Genomic DNA, 13,187 nt, shown 5'->3' with positions numbered 1-13,187 from the left:
TTACAAACTGTACATGCATGTACATGTACATCACATATATTCCATGTAAAATTTTGATATTTTAATACAAAATATATGATGCCACAATGGAAAAGTAATTGTTGTATGACGTTAATGGTTAAAATGGGACAGATTCTCAGGTCAGCTGGGACAATAAAGGGGGGGGGGGGAGGCTGGGGGAGGGGGCGACTTCTCCAGTCATGCTTCAGTGATTTCCTACATAATCAACCAAATAGTAATGTTCATCACGAAAAAATATACTAAGACCTGATGATGTGAATAAATTGAAATCAGACATATCAAATGAAGTTTTCTGTGCTTTTGATATATCAATGGGCAATCTGATGAGTTAAGCCTTTTTTGACTGATTTTTATAGTTTGTTCTTATGTTGTACTGTTATACATGTACCACTGTCCAAGGTTAGGGGGAGGATCGGAATACCGCTAACATGTTTTACCCCGCCACATTATTTATGTATGTTTCTGTCCCAAGTCAGGAGCCTGTAATTCAGTGGTTGTCGTTTGTTTATGTGTTACATATTTGTTTTTCCTTCATTTTTGTATATAAATAAGGCCTTGGTTTTCTGGTTTGAATTGTTATACATGTCATATCAGGGCCTTTTATAGCTGACTGTGTTGTATAGGCTTTGATCATTGTTGAAGGCTGTACGGTTACCTATAGTTGTTAATGTCTGTGTCATTTTGGTCTCTTGTAGACAGTTGTCTCATTGGCAATCATACCACATCTTCTTTTTTATAATGACTGCTGATCACCACTGTGTCCATACTGGGACTATTATGGTCCAACAACCAGTGGTGGATCCAGAAATTTTCATAAGTGCAGGCCCACAAAATTTCACAGAAAAGGATGGCAAGCCCCCTGGCCCCCTTCTAAATCAGCCTCCTGACAACTCCAAAGAATAAATCATCATGTACGAGTACATCAAAGATCATCAAACTGTCTACCCCACATGCAAACATCTTTTTGGCAGTTCACTGTGTTGCAAGTTTTTTGGGTTTGAAGGATCGTATAAAATGATTGCCTTTGGGGTCATTGTCAAATATAGAGCACAGGCGCTTGGGTGTATGATACAGATTTTGTTTTTTGGATTTTTTTTTTGCTGATTAAAATATTCAATTTTCTATATTTATAATACATATCTATCACTTCTGTGCATGTCTCACCTAGTTTCGAGTGATTTAAACGACCCAGAGAAATTTCTTAGTATGGATAGTAAAATTGGGTATTTTCTCTGGGTCGTTTAAATCACTCGAAACTAGGTTTCTTAGTATGGATAGTAAAATTGGGTATTTTCTCTGGGTCGTTTAAATCACTCGAAACTAGGTGAGACATGCACAGAAGTGATAGATATGTATTATAAATATAGAAAATTGAATATTTTAATCAGCAAAAAAAAAAATCCAAAAAAAAAAAAATCTGTATCATACACCCAAGCGCCTGTGATATAGAGCTGTGCATTGTAAAAAGCTAAATTATATAATTTGCAACAGCTGACACTATAGTATCCTATAGTGCACTGAAACCCTTGCCAATAACAATACCGTGATGCTTGGTGTAGGCTTCTTTGCACATAAGAAACCATATTGCTCACCTCGTAATTTTTGTATTCTTCTAATCAGTATCGTCGGGTTTGTTTATTTACACCAGAAATCAATGAAGCGATGAAAGTGCTGGAAACGAAATTACATCTTCGGTAAATTCCGTGATTTTAATATTTTCTAATCAATATGTCCAAGCAATGAAAAATGAATGGAAATTATTTTTATAAATAGAGCATACGTTTTGTGTATTAACTATTTAAAATCTAAAGCTTTAAACGAAGAAATCTAACACAAAAGTATCTCAATCATTTAACCGTTTTAATACGCAGTTTAAAGTGTAAATTATACACATTACTGTTCTATTTTTAGAGAATAGCAATAATACATAAATGTACAGTTTCTTACCAAAATAGCAACATAATTTCAAGATTAAATCATCACATTGTCACATGATTATATAATCTGTACCAAATTGACAATTTGTGGTGAGTTATCATCATAACTAATCACTATAGCAAATGAACACTTTATCATACTATGTACCTATAACCTAGTATCATGATTTCAATCCGACCCCACTTACGGACGCGTTGAACATATAATGCATGCCACTCATTAATAGCCAATCAGACGTTAAAATGACCTTCATTTCCCCCATAATCATTCCGGAAACAGCCACGAAGCAGCCATTAGATAGTATTTATAACCAATGAAATAACAGAAATACCGTTAACAGATGGTGATACGGTAATGAAGATCTTCTTCAACATACAGAGCTCTAGATAACCTGCGTATTTGCGTGATCACGCAATAAAAATAATTAAAAACCCAATGCAATTGCCCATTGCAGGGTTCAATAACCCAATTAGTTCAAAGGAAAACCCATTTATATATGCAAAAACTAAGAGTTCTTAACGCTTTTACTCGCTATCGTTTGCGTTATTTACCCTAATCCTGATTACAGTCGTCGCGTAAATCTATTTTATAATATTTATAATTGGAAATGTCCTATCGTTCTAAAAATAGAGCCCTGCATCAAGTAGCTGAAATGGGTCCCTGTTGGAATTTTCTGTTGCTCAACAGGTACACTTGAATATGAAAATATTTCGATCTTCTCCGGGTTTATCCAATTAGCGTGTGTCATGTTGTCATATTTTTTCGAATTACTCGGGACTTATCATAACATACAATGCTTTAAAACAAAAGTAAATGTCCACATGTTTTTTTGATAGCTTAGGGAAAGTTATGATAATAACAAAACTCAGCTAGTGTTTTTATGAAGCATCCATCAAACGCACGTGCGTGTTTGCATACCTTAACGAGAACATTGCTAGAAAGATAAACACGAGGTTACGTCAAAAACGAAATCAGTTGGAAAAAGTGAAAGGTATATCTCAAATCTGGGAACAACTTATTGTTTTTTAAAAGATGGTCTGGCAAATAGATGAAAGTACTTTCTTACAGCACCTAAATATCACATAAAAATCTAAACACTTAGCCGGCCCACGTCTATCCCAACTAAACTGTAAGGTGATCATATGGCATCTAGAAACAGGGGCGGATGCAGGAATTTTCGAAAGGGGGGTGCTAACCCAGGGCACCCAGGGCAAAGGGGGGGGGGTGCAAAACATATGTCCCGATACAAATGCATTGATCGGCAAAAATAAAGGGGGGGTGCGCACCCCCGGAACCCCCCCCCCCCCCTGGATCCGCCACTGTAGAAAGGTAATTCGTTACTGTCCGACTAGTGACACCAGCTGCAGTTTATACAAGTTGTGAGAAAATAAAAAAACTGGAAGAACGTTTAAAACGGGACATAAATAAAATTTACACTGCTCGTCAGTGAATAAACTAAATAAAACAGCTAGCACATATTTAAGATGGAAAACATCTGAGGTTGATATATTGTGATTATATATAACATGCCTGAATATTCAATATTGTGTTGATGAAAAAACTCAATACATAAAGGAGCTTAGTGGTTAAAAACCCAATTTGATATTTGCTTGAGGGGTGAACTGAAATTGATAATGCAATTAAAAATCTTTATCACCCAATTACGTAAAAAAATGGTGGGTAAAAACCCCAATTTGTGAATTCTTATCTGGAGCTCTGAACATAGCTGTTATAGAGGTCACATACTGTGTAAGTGGTCCTGTATAAAATTTCCGTTTTGTAAAGATGTAGAATATGATTTTTTTCTGAGACAAGTGCTTGTGATCATCCACAAGAACTTGCGGTCATCCGATGTTCAGTACTCCAGTACTTTGATTACACATTTCGTCTTGGATAGAGAGATGTCTCATTGGCACTCATACCACATCTTCTTAATTCTATTGGTTTAAATCCCTCTAAAAGTTTAAATCAATTTGAATAGTATCTACCTTCTTTTACTCTGAATATGAATTGCGTACATTGTGAACAAGGAAGTGAATTGTTTGTTGTTGTTGTTTAACGCCACTAAGTCTTCGAACCGAATAAGCTGGTTCTAGGCTGACTTCTACACTTTGTTGAGTGAAGCGTAATACAAGCGGATCCCAGTTCACGAACAGATACAGCTACATTTATAAAACAATAACGCAGTTAATAAATAAAAATGTTCCTGAACTAGTTCAGCTTTATTTTTTTCTTGGATAACTGCTACGTATTTGTGTCAACATCAAGGTTTAAATACTATTATTTTCACAAAAAATAACTCATTAAAATATACTAAAGTAGTGTGCATATCAGCAGTAAATGTTTATTTCAATTGTGTACATGGTTTAAGTGTTTATGATTTGTAGACTTGAACATGTTGAAAAGGAAAAGGTACTTCATTGGTCCATTTGATCTTAGAGAAGTTATACAATGTTATATATAAGCTAGCTTTTTCGTTCTTTGGCATCATATGGGAACGAATGGCGACTGCTGTTCGTGTACTTCCTGAAAAAATAAATAAACTGACAGTTCTTAAGCATCACCATCAACGTATATACAACACGCATACATATGCCGATGAATTTTTAAATGGTATGTATTTAACACTGGACACTTTTAATTTGCAAAACACTCATTTGCAAATCCGCCGCCGCCTCAAACAAGAGCTACAATATCATGTATATAACCAAAATGTGCAGAATTACATGGGATTCAATAATTTCATTGGTTTTCTACAGTTACTTTCATATTTATTTTGCAATTTGAATTATAAAAACATGGGATTTTCAATATCCCATGGGACAGGGCAAAATCCCATGGGATTTACCATTATCCCATGGGATTTTGGTTAAATCCCATGGGATTTTTTTTTGTCCCATGGGATTATTGTAGTCCCATGGGATATTTGTTGTCCCATGGGACAAAAAAAATCCCATGGGATTTTTATTATCCCATGGGATTTTTAATATCCCATGGGACAAATTAAAATCCTATGGGATTCTAATTGTAAATATATAGATATAAATAAACAGTAATGTGTATGTTACAATGTATTCTATTTGGTAGTAAATTATTATAAGATGAATCTTTTTAATTGAATATCTTTTTTTCTTGGGAAATGTTAATTTAGCATATTGTTCTTTAACTGTTCAAAACTAAACTTTTAAACAACAAAGCAGATAATGTAAGTATCAATATATGTTTATTCATGAATTATAGAATACTTTCTTGAAACACAATTATTTGCCATTTGAAATCAATAAAAACTCTATTGTTAGGCTTAACATACTAGTAGCTATTTAAGTAAATCTATTTTTTTCACAATATCCCTCAACACAAAACATTAATAGTTTCTTATCATCCAGCATTGTTTGATGGTATAGTCCACTTTTTGGACATTCAGCACAGAACTTTGACATTGTTGTGGTTTCAATATTTTTTTGAATTTAAAAGAACTTCAAATCATTGACTGAGTGATGAAAATAATAACTGATCCAACTTTTTTCTTTGAATTTATTCTGGTCTTGTTTCTATGTTTTCTCCATTTATTTTAGGTGGTGAATTTCAATCCTTCTGAAAAAGAACCAATAAAATCTAAAGTAATGGATTATACAAAATTGTTTTCATACATGTAGCAATAATATGATTTTCCACAAAAATAGCTATGCGGTATGGATTTTACTGATTGTTAAAGGTTGTCCAGTGTCATCAGTTGCTAACGGCCTACATCCTTTGGTCTCTGATGGAGGGTTGTCAAATTAGCAATATACCACATCTTCCTATTCTAATACCATATAACAATCAATTAATTTATTCTTCTTTATAAAATTTGGGTATTTTCCCAAGTTATATACATAATATATATATATACTGTAAATTCGGAATTAATGCAAGTTTTTTTTTTATTGCGAAAAATGCAACGGAGTTGTAAACGCAATAATTTAAACTCGTATTATGAAATATTTTATATGGATTAAACAGGATTTTTCAAAATCGTCAAATTTAAAATCGCATTTAAGTCTAAAATGACAGAATCGCAATAATAAATGCACGCAATAATTTATGAATTTTACAGTATAAAGATCAATGTTAAAAGTTAAAACTTTAGACAACTATAATAACATTCCATTATTCACAAGAATTTGCAATATATTATACAAAATGCAGACAACAGAAACAATATTTCTTTAAGCTTTTGAAGTTCAGACAGATTTCAATTTGTGTTTTATTTCAATGAAAAAATACCTTGAACATATTGGAAATTATAACATTGATACAAACAAAATATGTATGTTTTATCCTTTTTTTTGTGTTGTTGGCTTGCTGTCTCATTTTAATATACATTTAAACATACATCAATAATCTTCTTCTTTATTAAAAGTAAAAATGGGATATTTTTGATTTTGATATCCCAAAACATTATAGTTCTATCACATAACTTATTACCAAGTTCAAAAACACCAATGTGTTTGATATTAATTTTAAGACATGTATAAATGTTCCAGACCATATCAGTATTCGGATCTTACTTTTATGGTCCAGAACTTACAGTCCCACCATATGTGTACAGTCAGACCATTTAAGTATACTTGTACTGTCTGGTACCAGCTCAACCAAACCTGTGTTTTTATTTTAACTGCAATTAAACTTTTTGTATTAATCTATTAAAGATTTCAGTTATGTTGATCTGTACTGTACATTTGTTTGTAATAAACTTGACCAACTTCTTAAAATTGGGCAGACTGTATGCGTACAGTCCAAATACTTGTTTGTTCTGGAACATAAACATGATTAACAAGCATTTGGCAGGATGTCATGCTAAAATCCCATTAATATTAGTACTAAATTTTGAGTATATACATGTAAATCCACAAGTTACTTACTGAAATTCATGGTGAACACTCACCAAAAACTTACAATTTAGAGGAAAGACTGGAAAGATGAATGCACTAACACTATCAAAACAGAGCATAAAACTTACCGAAAAACAAGATGTTTTACATTTATCCAGGAGCAGGATAATTGAAAAGTTGTTTTTTTCTTTCTCTGCTGTCCATCATATAACCTTTGAATTCATTCATGCAAAATATGAAAATCTGCAAAGGTAAGACCTAGAACCTCAACTTATCCACATTTTGAATTTTGAACTGCATACTTGTCCTTTTCATCTTGCTGACAACCTAAACATAAAAAAATGATAAAAACATAATTCTAGATTGAATTTGTGTTTTTATTTTTGTTGGTACATGTACAAACAATTTTCCCAACTTTAAAACGAAAACATCATCACCAAAGAGGAGGTCATACTAACCTCCGAAATATTTAAACAAACCGAAATTATTACTTGATTAAGATCTTGTCGTAAATTAATGGCATAGATACTCTTATTTTTGAAACTTGATGTCTATTGCATACTTATATTCCTTTGTACGAGAGTATGCATATTAAGATGGACTCCATGGACTTTAATGTAAGCATGATTAATTTTACAGTCACTGACAGTTTTTCAGCTCTATGTGTACATTTTGAGAGAATCTTGCAATACTGTATATTCTGATATTCAGAACTTATTGTGAGGTTTTTATTAATACAACTGAAAGCTGTATCTCGTTTTCATTTCTGATACATATTTATGAGCTGAAGACCAGTGCCGAATTTTTCTCACTGCATTGAAGACCCATAGGTGACCTTCGGCCGTTGTCTGCTCTTTGATTGGGTTGTTGTCTCTTTGTCAAATTCCCAGTTTCCACTTCCCATTTTATATCATGTATGCTGATTTTTTTTAAATTACAATATTCAATCATGCAATTTTGTCTATTATTGAAAATACGATAAGCAAAATGCACAAAAAATTTAACATTGTTATATATATGTAAAAGACTTTTTTTTAAATTCAAAACAGTTGCCTACACTGTTAATTTCCTTGTTTGATTTCATATTTTTAAAGCCTTTATAGCTAGCTAGATGGTATGCCGGGGCGGATCCAGCCATTTTAAAAAGGGGGGTTCCCAACCCAAGACAAAGGGGATGATCCTATATTCATTTGATTTGTTTTATTGTCTCATACAAGAATATATATGGTTTGACGGTGGGGATCAGGGATCCTGAAATTTTTTCACCTAACCACTGGATGACAGGGGATCTCAACCATTTAAAAGTTTCTCAAACATGTGGGGGTGGGGGTGAACCCCATGGACTCTCCCTATATTTCCTTTGATTTGTTTTATTGTTCTATACAAGAATATATAAATATGGTTTAGGGGTGGGGATCTTGACCGTTTACAAGTTTTCAAACTAGAGGGGGTGGGACTTCACTTTTATTTTATTTCATTATTAATTTTATTGTCCCCTACAAGAATATAAATGGTTTAGGGGTGGGGATCTGGATCGTTCACAAGATAATAGCACATTCTCAAATTGAACAGAGTGGGGTAACCCCCAAAGACCTCCTTTTAATTTCATTTGATTTGTTTTATCGTCCCATTCAAGAATATATATGGTTTAGGGATGGGGATCTGGACCGTTTACAAGATAATAGCATATTCTCAAATTGAAAGGGGTGGGGATTACCTCCCATGGACTCACCCTCCCTTCTTTCTTCCCCCCGAAATACCTTTTAATAAGCCCCGATGCACAGATAGTTCACAGTATTTTCCCTTGATTTACACTAAAGAATATACACTATACAGGTGTAATTTTTTTTTTAAAAGATAATACAACTGAAGACCACCATGACCACAGTGGTGGATCCAGAATTTTTCATAAGTGGGGCCCACCGACTGCCTAAGAGGGGCCTGCTCCTGCCATGACTCAGTGATTCCATATATAATCAACCAATTCTTTTCCCAAACAGGGGGCCCTGAACTCCTGATTCCCCCTTTTTTTTCCTCATTTCAATCACCCTGATATAAATTTAGTTTTATCACTTACAATAGGAATGGTTTGAATTCCCCAATAATTCTTATATACCATTAATATCAACATATTTCATTTTTGATAAATGAAAGGCAAAAGTTTTCTATGGGTAGAAATGGATAGTGGGAAGCTTTCAGATTCACACCATGCCGGTGGCTGTGTTCAAAGTGCTGGGTTTTTATGACCCTCGTTGTTTGCGGACTAACTATTTAGGCCAGTGGTGGATAATAGTGTGCGTGCACTAATCTTCTATACCTTCTTAATCAATATATTCAAATACTGACGGCAAGTGTTGTAATGATGTATCAATGTCTTTTTGAAATCACCGTGCTATTTACATGTGGGATCGAGAATGCAGGGGAAGGAAACTTGTCAATTATGTTTATTTCTAAGCCAAAATAAAATGAGCCGCCGTAAAATTAACCTTGGGTAATAACAGTGCATGTAAGGCTCGTCTCGGAGGGGTGTCTTTTTTTCTGTCTTCTTTTTATGCCCCACCTACGATAGTAGAGGGGCATTATGTTTTCTGGTCTGTGCCTCCGTTCGTTCGTCCGTTCGTTCGTCCTGTTTCAGGTTAAAGTTTTTGGTCGAGGTAGTTTTTGATGAAGTTGAAGTCCAATCAACCTGAAACTTCGTATATATGTTCCTTATGGTATGATCTTTCTAATTTTAATGTCAAATTAGAGTTCTTACCCCAATTTCACGGTCCACTGAACATAGAAAATGATAGTGCGAGTGGGGCATCCGTGTACTGGGGACACATTCTTGTTTTAGTTATATTTTTAATAACTTACACTTTTTTCCATTATTCTCTTTCTTTCACTATTCTTTATTCCTTTTTTTCTTTGTCCTTTGTTCTCTATTCTGTTAATTCACATCCATACCCTCTTATGTGTATGTGGACTTACTGTAGTTTATTTTTTAGTTCTGGCAGAGATATTAGATACAATATATATGTCTCTGGTTCTGGTATTATGCGATAAGTCAATTTCTTTTTCATGCAGTGTCATGAAATATAATGGTTTTATGCATATCAGCCAAGATTGTGCGCAACATTTTAATAAACAATTCAACACTATATACACGTTATGTGAATTTTATTAAAATCGATGAAGAACATGAATTTGGCAGCTAGTGCCACTTAAACAGGTAAAGTTCAATTAACAATTTCTGATCTACTGGCATTCAACACCAAATTACTTACTTGCTGTATATTGATAAATGTGATTGATAAATGTGATTGTATATTGTCAATACCTCAACATCGAGAATACGTCATGTGAGGTGTCGGTCGCTACGTTTGATACGGGGTCAAAGGTTGCGGCTTCGAGACAGAGAAAATCCAGGTAAAAAGTGTAGAATTTTGTTTTTGAAAATTTGAGTTGTAAATTTTCCTAAAAAGTACTTAATTCCGTTCATCTAATTGTAAATTTTCCTAAAAAAAGTACTTATTTCCGTTCATCTAATTGTAAATTTTCCTAAAAAGTACTTATTTCCGTTCATCTAATTGTAAATTTTCCTAAAAAAAAGTACTTATTTCCGTTCATCTATTATGGGTATAAACTAAACTGAACAAGAAAAGTATTAGTAAACAGACAGAATGTCCGACGTTGAATTAATTATTTTACAATTAATTGTTTAAATATATGAGAGAATGTTTTAGGCGAATTTTCTTTAATTGCAGATAAATGTATTTTAGGTTCAGGAAATGATTTATTCTTCGGGTATGTCTAAACAACCGCTCAGGACCTCCTGAGTGCACTCAGGACATACAAAGTGCACTCAGGACCCATTACCGTAATCATATCTGCACACATGATGGATGTTTATATTCGTTATACGCTTCTTATTTTAGAGTTAAATTTTGGTAGAAGTTGAAATCGCAGGGGCGGATCCAGCCATTTTAAAAAGGGGGGGTCCTAACCCAGGGCAAAAAAAGGGGGGGTTCAACTACATGTCCCCATTCAAATGCATTGATCGGCCAAAAAAAGGGGGGATCCAACCTCCCCCCCCCCCCGGAACCCCCCTCCCCCCTCTGGATCCGCGCCTCAATCGAACTTAGATAGATATGTTAATTCTTATAAAATAATGAGGGCACGTGTCACTGATTACACAACTACTGAGCCATGAATTATCCAATCAACAAAATTGATTGAATTATCTTTATTGGTTTTTAGGAATTGTATTGTTTAGTTCAGTTTTACCTTTAACATGAATTTGCATATAGAAAAAATAAAACATATATCTCATTCGATGTGCTTTTTCAGTTTATTTTTCATGATGACGGGTAAATTAATTTGTTGTGTTTTGCAGTTCACGAATAAAGAAAATTATTTTATAGTTGCGTTTTTTTTTTCTGTAACAAGTTCGATTTTTGTTTTTCAGTGTGATTCTTTTCTCTATCTCTCTCTCTAAATCAAGTTTTTAAACAAACACAATGTTGACTGAATATCAAATTTTATTACATTTGTATATCTTTATTCTCAACAAACCATTATACAAGAGAAGACAATTATGTACAATATTCAGTTTAACCTTAACGGAAATCTGTGCACGAAGACTTAGTCGTGGTTTGAACGGATTTCGTGTCAATAAACTGTCTTCGAAATAGTCTTTCTTTGTTAATGTTTGTGTCATTTTGGTCTTTTGTGGATAGTTGTCTCATTAGCAATCATACCACATCTTCTTTTTTAAAATTTCTCGCTACTACAATCTAACTTACATATTTTTTAGAAATAATTATACCCAAAATATCATAATTTTCAAAAAACGGAGACGAAAACGTAGACAAGTTCATTTTCAGAACTTATTTTCGCATTGAAATTCGTTTCAGGCTTGTGAAACTGGACAAAACGACTTTAATTAGAGAAAAAAAACTTAATAAAAACGGATTTCTTAAAATATTCGTATAACTCAAAAATAAAATTCCTGGACAAGTTCGATAAAAATGAGAAATAACATCTAACTACATGTATATGAGTTTGATTGTTTGAAAAGTACGGCTTTTACCGTTTAGAACGGATTCCATATACAAAACTTTAATTAATATAAATTCTTTTAAAGTATGAACATTTATAATTATTTCCCTTTTCAAACTCGTGCAAAGAATTAACTACTGGTCCAGGACATGATAAAATTAAGAATAAAACTTAAAAATTTATGGAACGAAATTTTAATAAAAGACGAAAATCTTAAAACATCGTGATATTCATTCTAGACGTCACAATATTACTTCCCGCATGGTCACACTGTACTAACAACACAATGTATAAAACAACAATAAAGATAATCCAATTAATTTTGTTGATTGGATAATTCATGGCTCAGTAGTTGTGTAATCAGTGACACGTGCCCTTATTATTTTCTAAGAATTACAAATGCTACCAAATTTAACTCTAAAATAAGAAGCGTATAAAGAATATATGCATCCATCCTGTGTGCGATGACTATAAAGGGTCCTGAGTGCACTTCGTATGTCATGAGTGCAATCAGGAGGTCCTTCAAGCGGTGTTTAGACGTACCGTTATTCTTCTGGAAGCTTCAATTTTTTCTTATCAATAACTTTTACACAAGGAGACATTTTTTTTTGACAGCATGAACCCCAGTTAATGAGCAAACACAAATTAAGAACGAAAATCGTTTACAATTAAATTTTATAGAAGGAAAAAAAAGGGGGGGGGGTAATAAACAAATTTTATTTACGCTCACATACTTTTAAACAGATTTGCATATGTAAGCTCTCTATAGTTAATGTTAAATTATTTCAGGAGTTTCGAAAAAAAGAATATTATATACAGTTTAATTTCGACTAAAATAGTGATTCTTTTTATAGATTTGGTACCTCAGTTTCGACTCAACATTTCATTTTGAATTGTTAGATGGCAAACTCTTTAGGCGAATATTGTATCTGTTCTTTATTTAATTATGGTGATATTGGCGATAATATTCATTATAACAAGGCCTTGTACAAATCCTTGATTATAAAATGTTTGGTAATATAAAAAGACGAAAGTAGACAAACCCTAATTATGCAGGGTTTCACAAGTTGATCTCCAAGCGGCCCACATTTAACATATAATAAGATCTATATTTTTCAACGTTTTCAAAATGAAATAACTTGAATTGAAAATTTCCCAACTGTGAAAATTTGTTATTTCTAAACGTCTTTAATTATTATTTCGGAAAAAAAAATTATTTAGCATATTCATATATTTTCATAATTTTTTCCGAGGAAACCTTTTTTTTTGCAAAGTTTACTTCTATATGTTTTTAACCATCACCAGCGACTTATT

The 13,187-nt window shown here is 33.1% G+C and overlaps 1 protein-coding gene and 1 long non-coding RNA gene across 2 annotated transcripts in view; both read right to left on the bottom strand.

Moving 5' to 3' along the window:
• Positions 1 to 4,150: 4,150 nt before the first annotated feature.
• LOC143057473 (uncharacterized) overlaps positions 4,151 to 13,187 on the bottom strand; it is a 29,373-nt gene continuing 20,336 nt past the window's right edge. Inside the window, exon 5 of the mRNA XM_076230781.1 lies at positions 4,151 to 4,485. Within this exon, the coding sequence (XP_076086896.1) occupies positions 4,447 to 4,485 (39 nt within the window). The 3' untranslated portion in view covers positions 4,151 to 4,446. The remainder of the gene's footprint in view (positions 4,486 to 13,187) is intronic.
• LOC143057474 (uncharacterized) lies at positions 5,164 to 9,499 on the bottom strand. Its single transcript, XR_012972723.1, has 3 exons — positions 9,151 to 9,499; positions 6,962 to 7,160; positions 5,164 to 5,553 (listed from the first exon to the last, which is right to left on the bottom strand). It is a non-coding gene; the product is annotated as an uncharacterized LOC143057474 (long non-coding RNA).

The sequence above is a fragment of the Mytilus galloprovincialis genome, chromosome 13 (genome assembly GCF_965363235.1).
Source record: "Mytilus galloprovincialis chromosome 13, xbMytGall1.hap1.1, whole genome shotgun sequence".
NCBI lineage: Eukaryota > Metazoa > Mollusca > Bivalvia > Mytilida > Mytilidae > Mytilus > Mytilus galloprovincialis.
The sequence above is the reverse complement of the archived record's forward strand: the minus strand, read 5'-3'. Positions and strand labels throughout refer to the sequence as shown.